Below are 19308 nucleotides of genomic sequence, written 5' to 3'. Positions count from 1 at the left end.
TGAAATGATTGATACCCTTGCATGCTTATTAATTTGATGTATAAACAAAACTATTTTAGTGTGTTATAGGAACTACACATTTTAGCAGGTTTTGAAGAATATATTTCTTTCTAAATAAGTGTTTACTGAAACAACATAAAATATTTCTAGGTTCTGGTACATTCATGCCTACCTTGGCTTGGATGAATATTGTGAATAGTAAGTGGGTACTCAAATACGACTGTGGACACAGCAGAGCCTTTTGTCTTATGATGCATCGTAACAGGAAAAGTGCCACCAGCATGATCTCCAGCAATGCATTGCAATACAGTATCATTGACCATGGTCACATTACACTGAATGTTATTTATCATCACTGAAATTTCCAAGATATCAATACCAAAATTTGACCCATTGATCTGAATTTCAGTCCCTGGAGGACCTTAAAAAAAAAAAGCAAACCATATAAATATATACCTAAATTCCAATACTTGCACATGCATTTAAAGATATACCCATTTACTTACATAAACAAAATAATATCCAGTATTTTAAAACTAATATAAATACCAACAGTACATGTCATGTCATATACATTTTGGCTATAATTTCATTGCAGTCTATGGTATCTTGATTATAAGATATTTATCTCAGTGTTCATTATTTTCCAGCACATCTGTCCATTCTACAGATGAAAGTTGTAAGTTACTAATAATTCAGGCTAATGGAAAAGAGAGAAGATCTAGAATGTCTGAAGAATGAATGAATGCCTGAGCAGTGGGTGATGGGTTAGAGCATATTTAGGGATGAGGTTTACTTTTTAAAACTTTTGGTACTTTCCTGATATTTGCAACCCTTCTGATGAATGGACTATTTTTCTTAATTCAAATATTTTCAATATATATGACTTGATAAACAAATTATGATATATAAATAATTAGGTGTAAGATAGTAAATACAGAAACAAGGAATTAATTTAAAGACTTATAGATGAATGTTGATGTTAATGCCTTGAATAAATGTACATAGAATAAAGTGTTTCAATCCTTCTGTTCCCTTCCTTCCTTCTTTTGACAAAAAGCATTGAGGGCATTACACACATGGAATTTTTCACAGGGCATCCAAACACAGACCTACATACCTAAGTAATAAGTGAATAGTTATTAATCAACATAACTTGTTATAAATGCAGAGTCACCACGTAGTAGTTTGCTTTTAATTCAAGTAGTAACAGTAAAAATAACCACATAATTGACCATAGTAAGTGTCACTGAAATGTAAGTTGCTATTTTAAAGACCATAAATATTAATGAGATCTTTCATGTTAGGAACAGTTTTAAGATACAAGATTAAAAAATGTTTTCAGGTCTTAAGTTTTTAATCTTCTCTGGTATTTTCACCTTTCATATGGAAGTGTTCTAAGTGTGATGTATACCTTGCCTCTTCAGTAAATAAAATATTGGGTTGGCCAAAAGGTTCGTTCGTTTTTTTCCATAAAATGGCTCTAGTAGCACTTAGTTGTCTTTAACTCCATTTGAAACAATTTTGTTAGACTGTATGTGACAGCTGTCATATCAGCGTGCATTTAAAAAAAGACTTATCAAAGTTGGTGAATTTTTGTGTAGCCATTTTAATATTGAAGATGGAAGAAAAAAAGCAACATTTTGGGCATATTATGCTTTATTATTTCAAGAAAGGTAAAAATGCCAACTGAAATGCAAAAAAAAGATTTGTGCAGTGTATGGAGAAGGTGCTGTGACTGATTGAACGTGTCAAAAGTGGTTTGCGAAGTTTCGTGTTGGAGATTTCTCGCTGGATGATGCTCCATGGTCGGGGAGACCAGTCGAAGTTGATAGCGATCAAATTGAGACATTAATTGAGATCAACGTTATACCATGCAGGAAACAGCCGACATACTCAAAATATCCAAATCAAGCATTGAAAATCATTTGCACCAGCTTGGTTATGTTCATCGCTTTGATGTTTGGGTTCCACTTAAGCGAAAAAAACCTTTTTGACCATATTTGCGCACGCAATTGTCTACTGAAACGTCACAAAAACGTTCTGTTTTTAAAACAAATTGTGATGGGCGATGAAAAGTGGATACTGTACAATAATGTGAAACAGAAGAGATCGTGGGCAAGCGAAATGAACCAACACCAACCACACCAAAGGCCGGTCTTCATCCAAAGAAGGTGATGTTGTGTATATGGTTGGAATGGAAGGGAGTCCTCTATTATGAGCTCCTTCTGGAAAACCAAACGATTAATTCCAACAAGTACTGCTCCCAATCAGACCAAGTGAAAGCAGCACTCAATGAAAAGCGTCCAGAATTAGTCAACAGAAAACACATAATTTTCCATCAGGATAACGCAAGGCCGAATGTTTCTTTGATGACCAGGCAAAAACTGTTACAGCTTGGCTGGGAAGTTCTGATTCATCTGCCGTATTCACTAGGCATTGCACCTTTGGATTTCCATTTATTTCGATCTTTACAAAATTCTCTTAATGGAAAAAATTTCAATTCCCTGGAAGACTGTAAAAGGCACCTGGACCAGTTCTTTGCTCAAAAAGATAAAATGTTTTGGGAAGATGGAATTACGAGTTGCCTGAAAAACGGCAAAAGTAGTTGGAACAAAAGGGTGAATATGTTGTTCAATAAAGTTCTTGGTGAAAATGAAAAATGTGCTTTTTATTTTTACTTAAAAACCGAAGGCACTTTTTGGCCAACCCAATAGCTCAGTTCTCACTTGTCTACAAGTCTCATCTATCTTCAGATACATTGTTTTGAAAGATACATTCAAAGAGAGATGAGACAGAAATGGTTCATGGAAATAAGGAACATATGCCAATACCTAGTTCTTCATTTGCAATGATTACAAATATATGGGGAAGTATGCCATTGTTACTGTTAATATTTGCTTTTTAAAATTCTAAATGAGAAAACTTGATGTCTAAAAGAAGATTTCAATAGCAAACTTCTTGAAGGCACAGAATACATCTTACCCAAACCTGATACATTTCCTGGCACTGTAAATTAACAGACTTTTTTTAAAAGGCCAACATTTAGTAAGTTCTTTATTAAAGGAAACTTTTAAGTTGCATTATATGAATGAGATTTTTTAACCTTATGAGGAAGGTATCTGCATGTGTAAGGAAACTGATATTTTAAGAAACTCGTCCAAAGTTTCACCACTGGAAAGTAGAAGAACCAAGATGTGAATCCAGGTATTAAGGCCATGTTTTCAGCCATTAGACTATAGCTGCCTCTTCAGAAATCATTACATAGATGATAAACATTCCAATAGCTTGAAGATGATCAGAAACAGCATAACATAATGACAAAGGATCAGGAAGACATCTCAATCTATTCTTAGCTCAGAAGAACAAGTCATACTAAATAATTAAGTAAATCCTATTTTATAATATTTTTTCCACCTGAATGGGCCAATTACCCCCTTAAAAAGAATTCTGTTGTGTTAATAAGTTAATAATCAATTGCAGTTTCCTGGAAACAAGATACTCTAAAAAATTCTCAATGTTAATAGGATGAACTACTTATGAATTTTAACAGGTATTTCCTGTCATACTAACATTAATGACATAAATTAATGACCAATTTTAGTCTACAGGTATCCATCTATTTCTTCCTCATTTTGAAATTTAAGTGAAGTTAATGGGGATTTTGTTTTAAAACAGAAATGGGAATTTGGCCAAAAATTTTATCCCAAGAATGTGCAAAAAATAATCACAAAATAGAGACTATACAGAACTCAAACCCCATGTATTGATTAAGAGGGTTTGTCTAAAAACACATCCTAAAACTCATTTGTAAACATTATTCCAATTCTATGCTAGTAAATATTACTGATCATATTATATCAAGACACCAAAAAAGCAGTTATTGGCGTACCTGTACTTGGGACAACTCCTCTGAGAAGTGGAGTATCTTCCAAGGCATACGTAAATGACAGAGGTGGATAAGCGACTGCATTCACAGAGATCTTTACACTGACCCTTCCAGCTGTCCCTGCTGGGGTACGGCAGTAGACTTCACTGGAATTGACAGAAATAATTTGGCAAGGTTCATCCCCAACAGTGACTGTGGTGTTGCCTGGATAGAAGCCATTTCCAGTGATCATCAAAGTAGTGCCACCACCAATGCTTCCAGAAGTTGGTGTGACAGATGCTACTGGGGGGCTGCTGACAGTAAGGTTTCCCAGAGCTAAGCCTTTCATTCCCACCACAACACTAAGAGAATAAATTCCAGCCGGAAGAGGAGTCACAAGAACAGTGATGTTATTTTCATTAACATCAATCGCTCTAAACTGTTGGTTTCCAATGAAAACAGAAATGTCCTCCAAGATAGTGCCAAAACCTTCTCCTTCAATAAGAACTTTTACAGATCCTTTGATGGAGTTTGGGGAGATTCTTGTTACAAAAGCAGTGATGCTTTCTAAGTATGAAAAGCTGCAGTTCCCTTGACACAGGGCAGCCACTCCGTGGATCAGAAGATCTACCTTCACAAGCTGCTGGGGAGCAGGAGATGTTTCACATTCAATGGCTGTATAATTCACTGACAGAACTTTACATGGAAAATGACCCATAAGGACTTGTACACCAGCAGAAGAAACTGCAAATCCAGAGCCTTTTATGGTCACTTTTGTCATTCCTGTAGTTGACCCTGCATTTGGTAATACCACATCGATGTTTGGCAAAAGTACAAATTGCCTATCAAATTCACTGGACAGTGTGTTGATAGCAGTGCCCAGATTGTAGACAGTTACTGTGACAATTTTCCTGATGCCAACATCCATTGAGTTTTGAGGGTCAATATGACACACAATGGAATTATTACTACTTTCTTCTACAACACAGGGATAGCTACCAATTGTAACCTGAAAATAAAATGAACATGAAAACAAGTCAATACATTACTCTAGTGTGAACTTAAATTTTGTATTAGCAACAACTAAATTTAAAAAATTGGGGACTTCCCTGGTGGCGCAGTGGTTAAGAATCTGCCTGCCAATGCAGGGGACACGGGTTTGAGCCCTGGTCCGGGAAGATCCCACATGCCGCGGAGCAACTAAGCCCGTGTGCCACAACTACTGAGCCTGAGCTCTAGAGCCCGCGAGCCACAACTACTGAAGCCCGCATGCCTAGAGCCCATGCTCCACAACAAGGGAGGCCACCGCAATGAGAAGCCCGTGCACCGCAACGAAGAGTAGCCCCCGCTCTCCGCAACTAGAGAAAGCCCGTGCACAGCAACAAAGACCCAAGGCAGCCAAAAACTCAATCAATCAATCAATCAATCAATTAAAAAAAAATTGATCATGTGCAAACCTTTTATTCATGAAATTAATTTGGGGGCTGATTAAGGCATATCTTGGATTAATCTTAAACTAAATTATGATAATACACAAATGTTCATAGTTACATTATTGATAATAGCCAAAAAGGTGAAAACAACCCAAATGTCCATGAACTAATGAATGGATAAATAAACTGTATACACTATGCAGTGGAATATTATTCAGTCATAAAAAGAAATGAAATATTGCTACATGGTACATCATGGATGAACCCTGAAAACGTTATGCTTAGTGAATACAGCTAGTCACAAATGACCACATATTGTATGATTCTATTTATAAGAATATTCACAATAGGCAAATCCACAGAGACAGAAAAATTAGTGGTTGTTTAGGGCCAGGAAGTACGGAGGGGTTGGGGGTAATATCTAAGGACTGTGGGGTTCCTTTTTGGGGTAAAGAAAATGTTCTAAAATTGACTGTGGCAATGGATGCACAACTCTACGAACATACCAAAAGCTTCTGAATTGTGCACGTTAAATGGGTGAGTTGTATGGTGTGTGAATTATATCATAATTAAGCTGTCATAAATTAAACTACGAGGTTATGGATGAAACATCTTCCTTTTATTATGTATACAGAAGTAAAAAGGAGATCTTTATATTCTTACCTTATTAGCACATGTGAGATTACTGAAGCCACGTCCCGTAATTGTTATCAATTCATTTAGTGTTCCGATGGATGGACTAATGTTGCTTATAGATGGTGAAAAACAACTTGAAAGCTCAAAGAGCAATCTATCTGAATGTGCAAACCCGGTACTGTTCAGGCCACACAGGGGTTCTGTTGCTAGGCAGCCTGTCACAGAGCTTTCCAAGCGCAAATTCACGGGTCCTCCTTTAGACAAAAGAACTGCCTGTAAGTCATGGATAAAATTCTAAAACAAGAATTGTTTTCAGACTGCATTACTCTAATTTTGATGATGGTGGTTTATATTCCGGTAAGTCTTTTTTCCCCAAATGACAAGAGGAGCCCCAGGCGGTACAAAGTTAAAAGAAAGACCTGGACAAAGATGATATAGTAAAGAGTGAATATAAAATTAATTTATTTTTCAATTTGTCTAAGGCCAGACCCTATGGGGAAAATAAAACCACATCATCTCACATTTTAATATATTTTCAGGCACAGAGTATCAGAACTTTTTCACATTAACATCTCATTTGAGGCACATAAGGATTCTGGGAGACTGACAGGACAACATTAACATGATCCCCTTATTTTATAGAATAAATTCTAGCCTCAGAGCAGTCCCGACCTATTCAGGGTCATGCGGCTAGTGAGAGACAGTTAGCCCCAGTCATCTGCCTCCTACTCCAGAAAGGTTGCATATATCCTGGGTCACCGAAGTGACAGGGTTTCCACCTTTAACCTTCTTACCCTGAGCATATGTAGCTTCAGTGCCACCCACAAACAGGTGCAGGGGAATGTGCCTGGTTTCAGCTGGTAAAACGTTAATGACTCCTTGGAGAAAAATGGAGCGAGCCTCATCAACATACCCGCTGCTGTAATAATGGATTCCAGGTGAAGTAAATTGGTAAGAAAATGAACCTACCATAAAATGAGATTGTACATAATAAATACAAGCAATTAATGCATCTTTGAAAAGAAATTTGAAATAATCATTCAAACGCTCATGCAGATGACAGGTTTCTTACTTTTCATGCATGTGATATTTCAATAGGAAGTAGTAAGGAAATGACTATAAAGCAACTATAAAATGTGTATAAAAGCTGTCTTGTATAATGAAATCACATTCTAGGAAGGCAAGATCCAGCATTAATTTTTCTAGAGAAACCATGTTAAATCTGGCATAATTCACAGAATCTTAAAGAAAAACTCAACATGCAATGAAAAACTGTGTTCATGAGTAAAAAGTTCAAACTGCTACATGTGTAGAACAAAACAGGCAGTCTAAAAGGCACACTGTACGCTAAGTTGTCCTAGAAGAAAGACTGATTTTAAAGCTGATTCCAATCAACAGAAGTTCATACTTGCTATCAGATTGGTATGATTAAAACATGTACTTCAATTTTCTTTGTATTTTGCTTGTTTCAATATATTTTTCTGGTTGATTATTCCAGAATGAATAGAGATATTTCTGATATCAGAACTCATCTCTGATGTATAAAATGCCCTGCTGACATTCATTTAGAATATTTTATAAATTTGTAATATTTTTACTATAGCAATAAAATGCCAGCTAAATCATTTTGTGTATTTGTATATATTATTTATGCAAAAGTATTTTAAATCTAAACAAATTTCTTTTTATTATATCTGGGAAAAAGAAGCATGATGCAAAACGCAACAAAGCGGAAACATACCTGATGCAGATTTTTCTCTTCTATTGGTAAATCCTTTGCCATCATAAATTACACATCCAGGACTGGAGACAGAGAAAACTCTATATCCTATTCCCCTGAGATATGGATGTGCTTGCCAATGCCATGTCACTGTGTCTCCCACAGACACATTTAAGACTGATGGTGACCAGGCATAACCTAATCCGTGTACTGGGAGCAAGAATTGAGTCATATTTTTAAAGAAAAAAGGAAAAGGAGTAAAAATTCTTAATAATTATCTTTGAAAATATTGCCTTTTTATACAGCCATGAGTGAAAAAACTTTTTAATTAACATTATAAAACTTTCACATGTCTACTTTAAACACATAATAAAAATAAACAGAAATAATGGAAAGTAACAAAATGAGAAGCTAAGGAAAAGATAAACCACACAACTCCAAAACTGATAACCGAGAGGCAATTTGAAAAAAATCAGAGTCAATAAACAAGTTGTTCGGAAATGTCACATGGAATATTTTTAAAAGCTCTGATCAATTCTTTAAACACAAAAATTTTCTCAGGCATTGAGGCATGCAAAAATCTATACAATTTCTATTTGAATATTTATTTAGAAACCCATAATGGAAAACAAGCTATAGTAATTCAAGAGGTTCTATACTGCAGTAACACCAAGTGGCAATTCCTGAACTTGGAAATCTCAAGCCTAGCCTTCTAGACTCAAGTCTACTACTGCTTGCTGATTCATTCTATATGTGGCCCCCTATGTCAAGTGGATAAATTCTAGACAAACTATTAACAACTTATACAAAGAAATAACAATAATTATTCTCTGAATACTTTGAAGTATTATAAGTAAAAATCAAATTAATTCCAAGGTAACATGTCTCCATTATTTACAGCAGATAAATGTTGTCTGATACCTGAATCTTCCCCACTGTTGGTAATCCTGAATACTTTCCCTGTTGAATGAACAATACATTTTATGACATTTTCTGATGATGCTGTCACATTGCAAGGGAAGGACCCTAGAAAGAAAAAAGATGGGGGAAAAAACATTTTCTTAAATAGTTTTTGTGAAATACAGAGACGAAGTATAATTAGTAAATAGTCAAGGCCCTGCAAAAGCTCCCCATTACTTTTTTCTGATAGTAATCATGTTTGAGTACTGATTAGTTTTAGAACTAATTAGTTCTAATTAGTTTTAGAACTAATTAGTTCTAAAACTGACTAGTTTTAGAACAGAGACCTCTCCTTTTTTAAAGTGTTCTATACACATTAAATATTTGGTAATTATTTACTGAAATCAAAAGCAGTGATTTAGTTTATTTTTACCACCTAACCAAATACACTTAACCTTTTACATGCTAATAGAAAAACAAAGCTTCCATGACTGAGAGTATTTGTGTAATAACGAAGCACCTACAGCACATCATTTAAGATGAGAAAAATGATAACAGCCCTCCTGTGAGGATGAAACTCTTACCCAAAAGCACAGTGTTCTCAGCTAGTATTGTGCTGAATCCCAAACCCATTACAGTGATTTCAGTTCCACCATATAAGGAGCCCTTCTGTGGAAACATGTCGGTCACTTGCAAAATATACTGTATAGAAGCAGTTAATTTGTCTCTGCAAAAGAAACATTAATAGATATTTCAATGAGCATTCCATGGGGTCATGTTGTTAAACTCTTCTTAGGACCTGATTCATTTAAGAGGAAGTACTTGAATATTTAATAAGACATTGCTTTCTCAAACTAGATAATCTGATAATTATCATGACCTCAATTTGGTTGGATCATATACATATATAATAGTTGTCTCCCTAAATATGAAAATTACATTTCTGAAAATCCCATGGCAGGAGAATTTGAGATGGAAGAACTTAAAATACTATGGGAAAAATATGGTTAGGAGAACTGAGGTCACAAGAAATACATGAAATCCTTTAAAATATTTTATCTAGTTATTAGAATAAAACATAAAGGTATAAAAAACCAAAAAAAACCCCCAAAACCCATAAAGGCAGCATTATCTATAAAAAAAGAATAGTAATGAAATTCCATACATTTAATATAAGTAAAGTTTTGTGCAATTAATTTGAATTTATCATTCTATATTTGTTGAAAACTTGTCATGATCTCCCTTCCCACTATTTCAACGAGAGGGTTTTAAATTTACTTTGCTTTGTTACAATGTATCTGCTAGGAGGCCATCAAAATGTACAGTGCTTTTCTGACCTGACATATAGAGCTGACTTCCACATCCCAGCTCCCACCATAACTCAAATGAGTCTTTGTGTTAATTTTTATCTAACTTCCTCATCATAACTGAATTGGTAGTTTTTGAACCACCACCCAAGTAACCCAGTTTTGTATGCTCTCAATTCTGCCCATTATATCATCAAGCCAAAGCACAAGCCAACAGCTCTTCTAGAATCATGTGAGCTCTGCCCTGTGAATCTAAGAGGGGATGTAGTTCTGAGGTTTATGTTTACTGTTGCTCTTCTTTCTTCACCTCCCACAAGACCCTTCTGCAATGATCTCTCCTTCTACTCTGACATCAGTTTTACTTGCCTTTTTTTAATCCCTAAATTCCAGTTTTCTCTTTTTCTAAGTACTCTAAACCAGTAACTTCCTTATGCCAGAACTAAAATTTTACCAGTTGAAAAGCAGCTTCAGGGAAGAAAATACTAAACATCTATTTAAAGGAAAGTTAGAGTTGGAGGAGGATTCTCTCCACCCTCTCCTTCACCTGGCAGCTCCCACCCATTTCTTGGCTTACTTGTCACCTTTTCAGAGAACTCTTTCCAGTCCCCAGTCCCTCAGGAAAAATTAGCTCTATTATATGTTCTTGTAGCACCTGGGACCTCTTATCCATAGCCTTTTTCTCATTTATAATCAAGTTATTGATGTAATCATCTGTTTGAAATCTGCCTCCCTAACAAAATTGTGGGCATCATTAAGGTGGGGGACACGTCCCTCTTATTCCCCACTATAAATTCAGCACTGAGAAAGTGCCTGCCCCCCAGTAACTTCTTGATAAGTATTTCCAGAACGAATGCAAGTCATGTGACATATACATAAACCTAGTTCTGCAGAGAAATCTTACAACCTAATCTGAATGGTATTGGTCTCAGACCTAAGCATCACACTGCATGTTATGAGATATTTTCAGAATCTTTTGCAAAAGGAATTGTAGAAAGGTGAAAGAGCAACTAAAATATTATAAGGTTAATGACTATTTCTCTTCCTATCTCAATATATTAGCACCACGTGTTCCACAACTCTCAAAGTTTATGGTCATTACCATACCTTGTTGACGCAAAACCCCAGTTTCTGACTTCTACACAGATATCATGTTTTCCAGGAGACAACTTGGGCAAAAGGCATCTAATATCTGTGAAGTTCCAGTGAAGGACCTGGCAGGATTTTCCTCCAACATAGACCTCCATGTTTTGTGTGAGTTCATTTCCAAAGTTATAACCCTTAATTGTTAAATTAACTTCTCCTATTATTTTAAAAGAAAAGTTTTACAAAAAGAGTCAATGTATTATCTAGTGCAAAATTTGAATATTAAGTCAACCAACTCATCTCTTATGTTTCATTGGATTTAGGAAATCCTAACACTTTCAGAGGTAAAAGAAAATCAATGAAAGAGTTGATAGCTGCCACATGGAGATAAAATTCATGTTTAATTGTTTAACAGGGAAAAATATGGCAAAGAACTTTAAAAATTAATATTTTTCTTATTATTGCACATGTTCAAAGTGATATAATAAACAGACCAATTTATGGTTAAAAAAGAAAACCTGTGACAGGTTTTGCTTTAAGAAACACAACTGCAGAGAAACTGCTTCAAAAGCCTTTTTAGAAATGGTATACACATACATATATATCAAATGACTAATCTTATTGAAGAATTTCTTACCCAGTATTGTCCGTACTTTGGGACTAAAATCAGTTATAACTGGAGTCTGTAAACAATTATAGCTATAAGCATTCTTTGCCATGGCTTGAAATCCACTGGTAATAACTGATATATCAACTGTACCCTCAATTCTCTGAAATAAGAGGAAAAATATAAAACAATTAGAAAATATTAGATGTTGAGATACAGAAATTCAATGGCTAAAAACAAATAGAATTATTCAAAATAAACTTCCAAAGAAGTTTTTTTCTCAAAGTCATGAATCAGAGTTAACTATCAGATATTTAGAAAGTTGTGGTATCAAATGTAGGTTGCATGTTTGAATTCTTTAGATAAAGCTATATGATACAGTGGTTTTGTGGGTACCTATGATCAATTCAAATGCATCTATAGTATCAGATTTCCCAGGGTTCTGCAATATAGTTCAGATGTTCTGAACAAGTGAATCTCTCTCTCTCTCTCTTTTTTTTTTTTTTAATATATATATTTATTTATTTATTTACTTATGGCTGCATTGGGTCTTCCTTGCTGCGCGCAGGCTTTCTCTAGTTGCAGCAAGTGGGGGGGCTACTCTCTGTTGCGGTGAGCGGGCTTCTCATTGCGGTGGCTTCTCTTGTGTGGAGCACGGGTTCTAGGAGCACGGGCTTCAGTAGTTGTGGCTTGCGGGCTCTAGAGCACAGGCTCAGTAGTTGTGGCGCATGGGCTTAGTTGCTCCGCGGCATGTGGGATCTTCCCCGACCAGGGCTTGAACCCGTGTCCCCTGCATTCGCAGGTGGATTCTTAACCACTGTGCCACCAGGGAAGTCACTGGACAAGTGATTCTCTAATTAATAAAGCATACGATACTTAAAGTTTTGAGTTTTTTGCTCTTAAAATAGGCTTGAATGTAATTTTTATTCCTCTTCATGGACAAACGACATTATTATATACTTTGCTGACATAGCTCCAGAATCCAAGACTAAAACCTAAGAAAAATATTTGGTGCTTTCAACAATACAGCACCTATACAATTCCCAATTAGGAAAAATCGTTTTCCTAGCATCTAGTACTTAGTGCACACTCAGTGTTTAATTGAATGACATAATTTAAACAAAGCTTTAATTTACTATATCCCCCAGATTCTCATCTCCATCATTCAGTCCAACACATGCTCAAATTCACTTTTCCTACATCAACTACATAATAATTCCCACACTTAATCTACTACGTTTTTAAATATTAGTGACTGAATTCACTCCTTTTGCACATAGTAAGTAAAACAGAGCCTTGGTTTAAATTTAAACACTATTTTAAAAAATAAAGAACAATGACGGGTCCTAAGATGTAATATTCCATGGGAAACTTTACACTGTGTGTGTTTTGCCAACAAACTGAAACGTTAACATATTTAAAATATATATTCCTTAAAAAAACCCCAAAATGTCTAGAATGGCTTCCTTGAATTTTTTAGACTATTTATTACTGCTATATTTTTCTCATCCTTGGATTTACCTTGTCAACTCCCATTCATCATCCTTCCACCTCTGATAGGACATCAACTTCTCCATGAAACTCTTCCTGACACCCTCTCCCCACTGTATTTTATCTTCATTTTGTGTCTACTTCTATCATTTCAAATGGAACACACTATTTAACATTGGTTTATATGTATGTCTTCCTTAATGATGTTAAGTATCTAGAATGTGGAAGATAATATTTTGTATTCGGATCTCGGCAAAAAGTGTTGAAGAAATAATTGTTAAACAGCATAACTGAACGTCTGCACTTGCTAGGTAAATAAGGCATTTGTTTAACCCTTTACTGAGATGTTCCTTAATTCATACAATTTCAGACTTAGAAGAAAAATGACTGAAATCAGATGCCTTACTTTTGGTGTTCTGCAGGTTATCTTATTCAAATCCCCTTCAATTACATTGCAGGTTTCATTTCCGACTAATACCTTTGAATTTTCATTAAAGCCAGATCCAGATAGAGTCAGAAGAGTACCACCTTCATAAGTAAAAACACAAAATCAGACAACAAAAACACATTAGATTAACTATAACAAAAAGACACTTTGGCAGTCATCTAACATCATTCAAGAATTGTCTAATCATCCAAGAGACAGGTTGGCAAATAGATCAAGGACCAGCCTCGAGATATATAGAATCATCACCACATACCCGAGTCTGAGCTCTGGAGTCTGGAGCCGTAAAGGGGCTGGGCTAAGTGATTTAATGAAATAACACAGATTTGCAACTAACATTTGTTTTTGTGTCTTCATCCTAAAGAGAAATTATGCTATTTCTATTTACTCAACCAGTGGGAAATGAGAGTGAATTAAGACTCATACAAAATCCCAAATTTTAATACTTTTAAGTAAAAGAAAAACTATGAAAAAATCCCAACAAAATAAAAATAACATAAAATATAAAAACAGAACACACCAAAAAGATCAAGGCCAAAGCACAAAATCCACAATTAAGCATGGTCAAACAAACAAACAAAACACAAAGGAAATGAAGCAGGACAGGAAAAATGTGTTATTTTCTTTCCATCTTCTGCGTCAGCACCCCTTTCCCTGATTTGTTTCTGGAACTTTTTCTGGGTCTAGTAGCTCCACTGAGACTGTGATTATAAATGGAGCAGCTGGTAAGCAGAATAATAACTAATAAATCTTATCTTGACATAATTAATGAGCTTGTTATAGACACATGTAATAATTGATGATATTAATTCAATAACCTAAGATGTAAGTAGAAGCAGTCACCCTGCCTTGTGCTTCATAAGAAAAGAATTAGTTACCCACGGAATCACTGTGCCTTCTAAAAGAGGAGTCTCCTTTGTTCTATATGAGGAAGCTTTGGAGTCCTCTCCCTTCACCCTGGTCTAGAGAGAGTTCAATGAAATGATGGAAATGTATGCAATTTTCTTTGTTTGGAACAATTAACTATTACCTGCTAGGCTTCCAGAAGCAGGCCAGATGTGTGAGATCTGACTCTGATAAATGAAGTGTAACTCCTCCTCCTCTGTATTCTGTGCTAGTCCAACATCACCTATGGACACAGCAACTGGGAAACGTCCAGCACTTCCATTCAGAATCTGGCAGTTGATCTCATTTTCTTGTGATAAAAGAAGAAGAAAATGGTCAAGAAATGCTTTTGTTAGATAAAATCACTGAAATTTTATATTTGCAAATATAAACAGTGGCCTTCATTTTTATACTCCAAGAAATATATCTAAGGAAGACTACTCATATATTAATGGGAGGAAAACCTTTACGAACTACCTCATGTTAGGAATCAGACAGGGCTAGAAAAGAGTAAGGTAAAATAATAATGAAAGTGGAGTAAACAATTTGCTCCTGAGTACTCCACTGTGGCAAAAAAGTTACTATAAGAAGAATTTTAAATCCTAACCTATAAGATCATTTATATGAATAATTCTAAAAACTTTGGTCCAATATATTGTTTATGTCCCAAACTGAGTAAAATATTAGGTTTCAACAAGAAAACTGATAAAAACTAAGTGAAAAACATTCTTCACTTCATTTAGAACAGCATATGTGCACTTATAATACAGATGCAATACTGACTATTAGATCTCAAGAATGCATAGAAGATGTAAATTAAAAACAACTTAAATGATATGGAAGGTGAATTTGCTTATGTAATTCCAACTTATTAAAATGAATAAAAATACCTAGGATTATGAAAGAGAATTTTTAGGGACACAAATAATTATGGTCCTCACTTTTTCATAAACAGAAAATATGATCTTTAAATTCTACATTAATACATAGAGGACTATGAAGTTTGGACTAGAAGTCCAGGAAGATGGCTATGTCCTCTTGCTATGACTAATGAGGCATTTTCAAAGCATGGACAGAGGGGACCATGGAATATCAGAGCTGCAATTCATGTATTTTTGTGTCCCAGAGACACACTAAAGAAGGAAAGATTTCATGTAATCACTTTATGAGGAAAAAGAACAAAAATCAATTGTTATAGGATAAAGACACTGTACCACAGTGAAAGAATTAGTCTGTGGTCATAACCAAAGATTAAAAAGATAAGGTATTTATCCAGAGCAGTTTGCCAATTTCATAACCCCAAAGGTACGCTATAGGAAAATCACTATTGTAACACTGCTCTTTGATTCTACTTTCTCTTACAGAAAAACAATTAGACTCAAAAATAATGATTTTAAAAGAATCTACCATTCACAGAAAGAAGAGAGCAAGCTGCTGGTCCAACTGAGACCGATACAGTTGAACTAGGAGAAAATCCCGAGCCTGATACGGTTAGAATTGTGCTTTCTTCATAGGACCCTGAAAAGGATAAATTTAAATAACAATATTAAAATGACAAAACATAGAATCTGTTGTTATGAAATCAGGTATTTCTCAGAGAAAAGTGAGCCTATCTTCTAAAAGATATAAACAATAAGCCTATAAGCAAGCAGGGAAAAAAGACATTTATTTAGCAATGGTACTTTTTTTCCATTGAATTACTGCACAGTGCTTCGTGTTTTGAATCTGTGTGTTTATAGAGATTAGTGGAAAGAATTATCTGACTAAGTATAGAATGTTGTAAGGAAAGGAAAATCATTCATATGACAAAGAAATTAAACAGACATTTCCATATGGTAACTTAGACTAGGACAGAACCGCCACCACAAACTCCTGAGAAAAGAATAAACTGTACAATAAGTGTAGTAGACACTTTCCATTTGAAACAGGATATGATTACTTTATCTGGGATGATACCCATCCTAAAGTGCCTGGGCTATTCCAGGTTTATACTTGCTGGCCCAGCATCCTATACTGAATATTCTCCATTCACTCTTAAAGGTATCCAGATTTGATCGATAAATGACACGGTCACCCGACTCATATAACATCACACACAACACAAATTATAAATGGATTTAAATAGCTAAGAATGAAAAACAAAACTTCAAAATTTTAGAAGAAAACATAACCGAATACCTTAATGACGTTAATGTAGAGATGGATTTCTTAAATAAGATACAAAAAGCCATGGTTATCCATAAAGGAAAAGATATATAAATTAAAATAAATCAGTGATTTAAACGTTTCCATGAACAAGATACTAAAGAAAATCATAAGTGAAATACTGGGAGAAGATGTGTGCAAAGGATCAGCAAACATAATATACAATATACAGTGCAAGCTGATAGAAAAAAGACAATCTGATAAATGGATAAAAGATGTTAACAAGCAATTTGCAGAAGAAGAAATAATCTAAATGTCCAAGAAACATACAAGAAGATATTCCTGTGCATTACTAATCAGGGAATAGACAACATTAAAGCAATGATGAGATAACTTCTTACACTCATCAGATTGACCAAAATTAGAAACTCATAATATGAAGTGTTGGCAAAGATGTGGGGAATATGGTGCTCTCATACCCACTGGAGGTACAGCCACTTTGGAGAGCAATTTGGTCACCTAATGAACTGAATACACATATACCCATTAATCCACATGTAGGTATAAACCCTAAAGAAGCTCTAGCATGTATGTTATAGTAGATTTGTACAAGAAAGCTCAATACAGTCATGTGTAAAAACAAAAAACTTGTAAATGATGTAAATGTCCATCAACAGAAGAACAAATAAATTGGTGTATCCATGAAGTATTTTAGTGATGAATTAGATATACATAAAACCATATAAATATTTCTCAAAATGAATGCTGAATGACAAAAGATGCACATGATATTTACAATGTAATAGCTCGTTTGTAAACTTAAAAAACTGGCAAAATTACCAGATGTGTGTTATACACAAAAGGTATTTAAAATGGCATGGAAGAATACACACAAAATTAATTATTGTGATTGCCTCTGGGGAATTTCGTAGGGGACCAGCACTGAGCATGGTGCTTAGAGAGAACTATAATTTTAAAAAAATCTGAAGACTATATTCTTTCAACACAAAGTTGTGCTATTTTAAAGATTTCAATGGGTTTTTTCTTTTTGTTTGCTGATTTATAATTAGCAGGTGAATTTTCCTACTAGCCAACAAGACTAAATATATGATTATAGTATTTGAGCTTACCTTTCTGACTGAAAAAAAGCCACCCCTTACAATCCTTGGTCATGCTGTTTACTTCAATCCTTGGGAGTTCAGACATAATATAATCTGGTTTTTTGTTTTTGTTTTTTTTTTAAAGCAATCACATACTATGAAGGTATTTTACAATGTGTCCCCCTAGACTGAGTTCTCGGCAATAATTTTTCTATCTCTTATTCTCAAATCTAGGACCTAATTGTTTTCTTTTACTAAACAGCAGCTCTCTTGTTACTGGCCTTTTATTACTATATCTCCTAGAAGTTGGTGAAACTGGAGAAGCAGAATACTAGTGAGTCCAACTTCAACACTGATACTTTTTGCAAAGATAATTAATGATCTTTCCATAGCTTTCTGATCTAATAGATTTTTTTTCACCATGTAGAACTGTCTGCTTGCCTTAGTTAGAATATAAAAAAATCATTATCAGAGTTTACATGTTTGCTAATTGTCTTCCACCCCATACTCCAAGTTCGAAAGCAAGAGATTACCTTGGGAAGGGCTTATGGCCCAGACTTGAGGAGTAGTTGTGGGATCCCATGTAAACCCACAGTCACCTGAACATTTAGCTGGGATTTCATTAACATAGACTTCGACCTTCAAATAAAGAAACACAGAGGTAACAAGGGTAGCATGGTTAAATAGACTATGCATAGGATTTAGAAAAATAATGGAAATTTGCTTGTTTGCTGGTTTGTTGGTTTCCAAAAATTAGTCTATTCTATTTATACTTTTTCTGTTTTGACACTTCATTGAGTCATTCAGCAAATGTGTCCATTATACGTCAGGCACAGTTGTAAACGTATCAAGCACATTTAACAAAACAGATGACATTCCTGCTGCTACTGAACTTATATTCTAGTGGAGGTAGGACAGAGAGCCTTGCATAAGGCTATAAACTTACAAAAAAAAGAAAATGCACATTATGCCCTGGGGGTGATAAGTGCTATTAAGAAAAATAAAGGTTGCTCTTGGGAAAGTCACCTAAACTCCATACAATTTAATTTCCTCATCAGTAAGTGGTAACATTAATAATTACTTTACAGAGTTACTATAAAGATTAAATGAAAGAATATATTTTCAAATACTAACAGTAGAGCTTAAAATCCATTCTTTTATCATAAGGAAGATAATTTTCCCAAAAGTCACAAAATAATATCATTGAGTTGATCATCTGTTAACAAATAGTCACATGAAAAATAAAGATGTTATCTCTTCTGTTTTACCAGGTCTTTAATGTATTACAAAATAGTTATACATTTAAAATTACATCACGAGGCAACTTTCAAAAATACCTGTGGCTGTTTGCTGGGTGTACGAAGTAGGTCTCCCAGTATGCGCTGTCTGAATAAGCCACCTTCCTTTATCCTTGTAACCATCACGTTAGCCTTTTCTCCAAAAATGTTGGAATCATTGATCTATTTTTAGACGAGATTATTTTACTAGAAAGGTTATAATAAATATGATCACAGTAGTTTTTCTTTTTAAGTTTAAGCATGGTTAAAAGTGAAAAGCCAAAGGATGAAAAAAATTCAAAGCCATTTAATCACATTTTTGAAAAAGAAGCCTCTTCAAAAATGATCATAATCTACCCAAGAAAAAAACTGATAACATCATTGCAGTATCATATATTGCATCAATTATAA

General features: G+C 34.7%; 1 protein-coding gene across 1 annotated transcript in view; it reads right to left on the bottom strand.

The window, feature by feature from the left end:
- The window catches only part of PKHD1L1 (PKHD1 like 1), a 149501-nt gene that overhangs the window by 72199 nt on the left and 57994 nt on the right, over nucleotides 1-19308 (bottom strand). Inside the window, exons 26-39 of the mRNA XM_061171730.1 lie at nucleotides 18958-19080; nucleotides 18154-18259; nucleotides 15783-15893; nucleotides 14521-14685; nucleotides 13452-13573; nucleotides 11585-11717; nucleotides 10969-11164; nucleotides 9142-9284; nucleotides 8579-8683; nucleotides 7679-7867; nucleotides 6732-6902; nucleotides 5965-6191; nucleotides 3893-4877; nucleotides 173-421 (exon numbers count right to left, since the gene is read on the bottom strand). Coding sequence (XP_061027713.1) covers nucleotides 173-421; nucleotides 3893-4877; nucleotides 5965-6191; nucleotides 6732-6902; nucleotides 7679-7867; nucleotides 8579-8683; nucleotides 9142-9284; nucleotides 10969-11164; nucleotides 11585-11717; nucleotides 13452-13573; nucleotides 14521-14685; nucleotides 15783-15893; nucleotides 18154-18259; nucleotides 18958-19080 — 3025 coding nt within the window. The remainder of the gene's footprint in view (nucleotides 1-172; nucleotides 422-3892; nucleotides 4878-5964; nucleotides 6192-6731; nucleotides 6903-7678; nucleotides 7868-8578; nucleotides 8684-9141; nucleotides 9285-10968; nucleotides 11165-11584; nucleotides 11718-13451; nucleotides 13574-14520; nucleotides 14686-15782; nucleotides 15894-18153; nucleotides 18260-18957; nucleotides 19081-19308) is intronic.

This window comes from Eubalaena glacialis, chromosome 17 (assembly GCF_028564815.1).
Source record: "Eubalaena glacialis isolate mEubGla1 chromosome 17, mEubGla1.1.hap2.+ XY, whole genome shotgun sequence".
NCBI classification, from domain to species: Eukaryota; Metazoa; Chordata; class Mammalia; order Artiodactyla; family Balaenidae; genus Eubalaena; species Eubalaena glacialis.
This window is presented reverse-complemented; position numbering and strand designations above follow the sequence as displayed.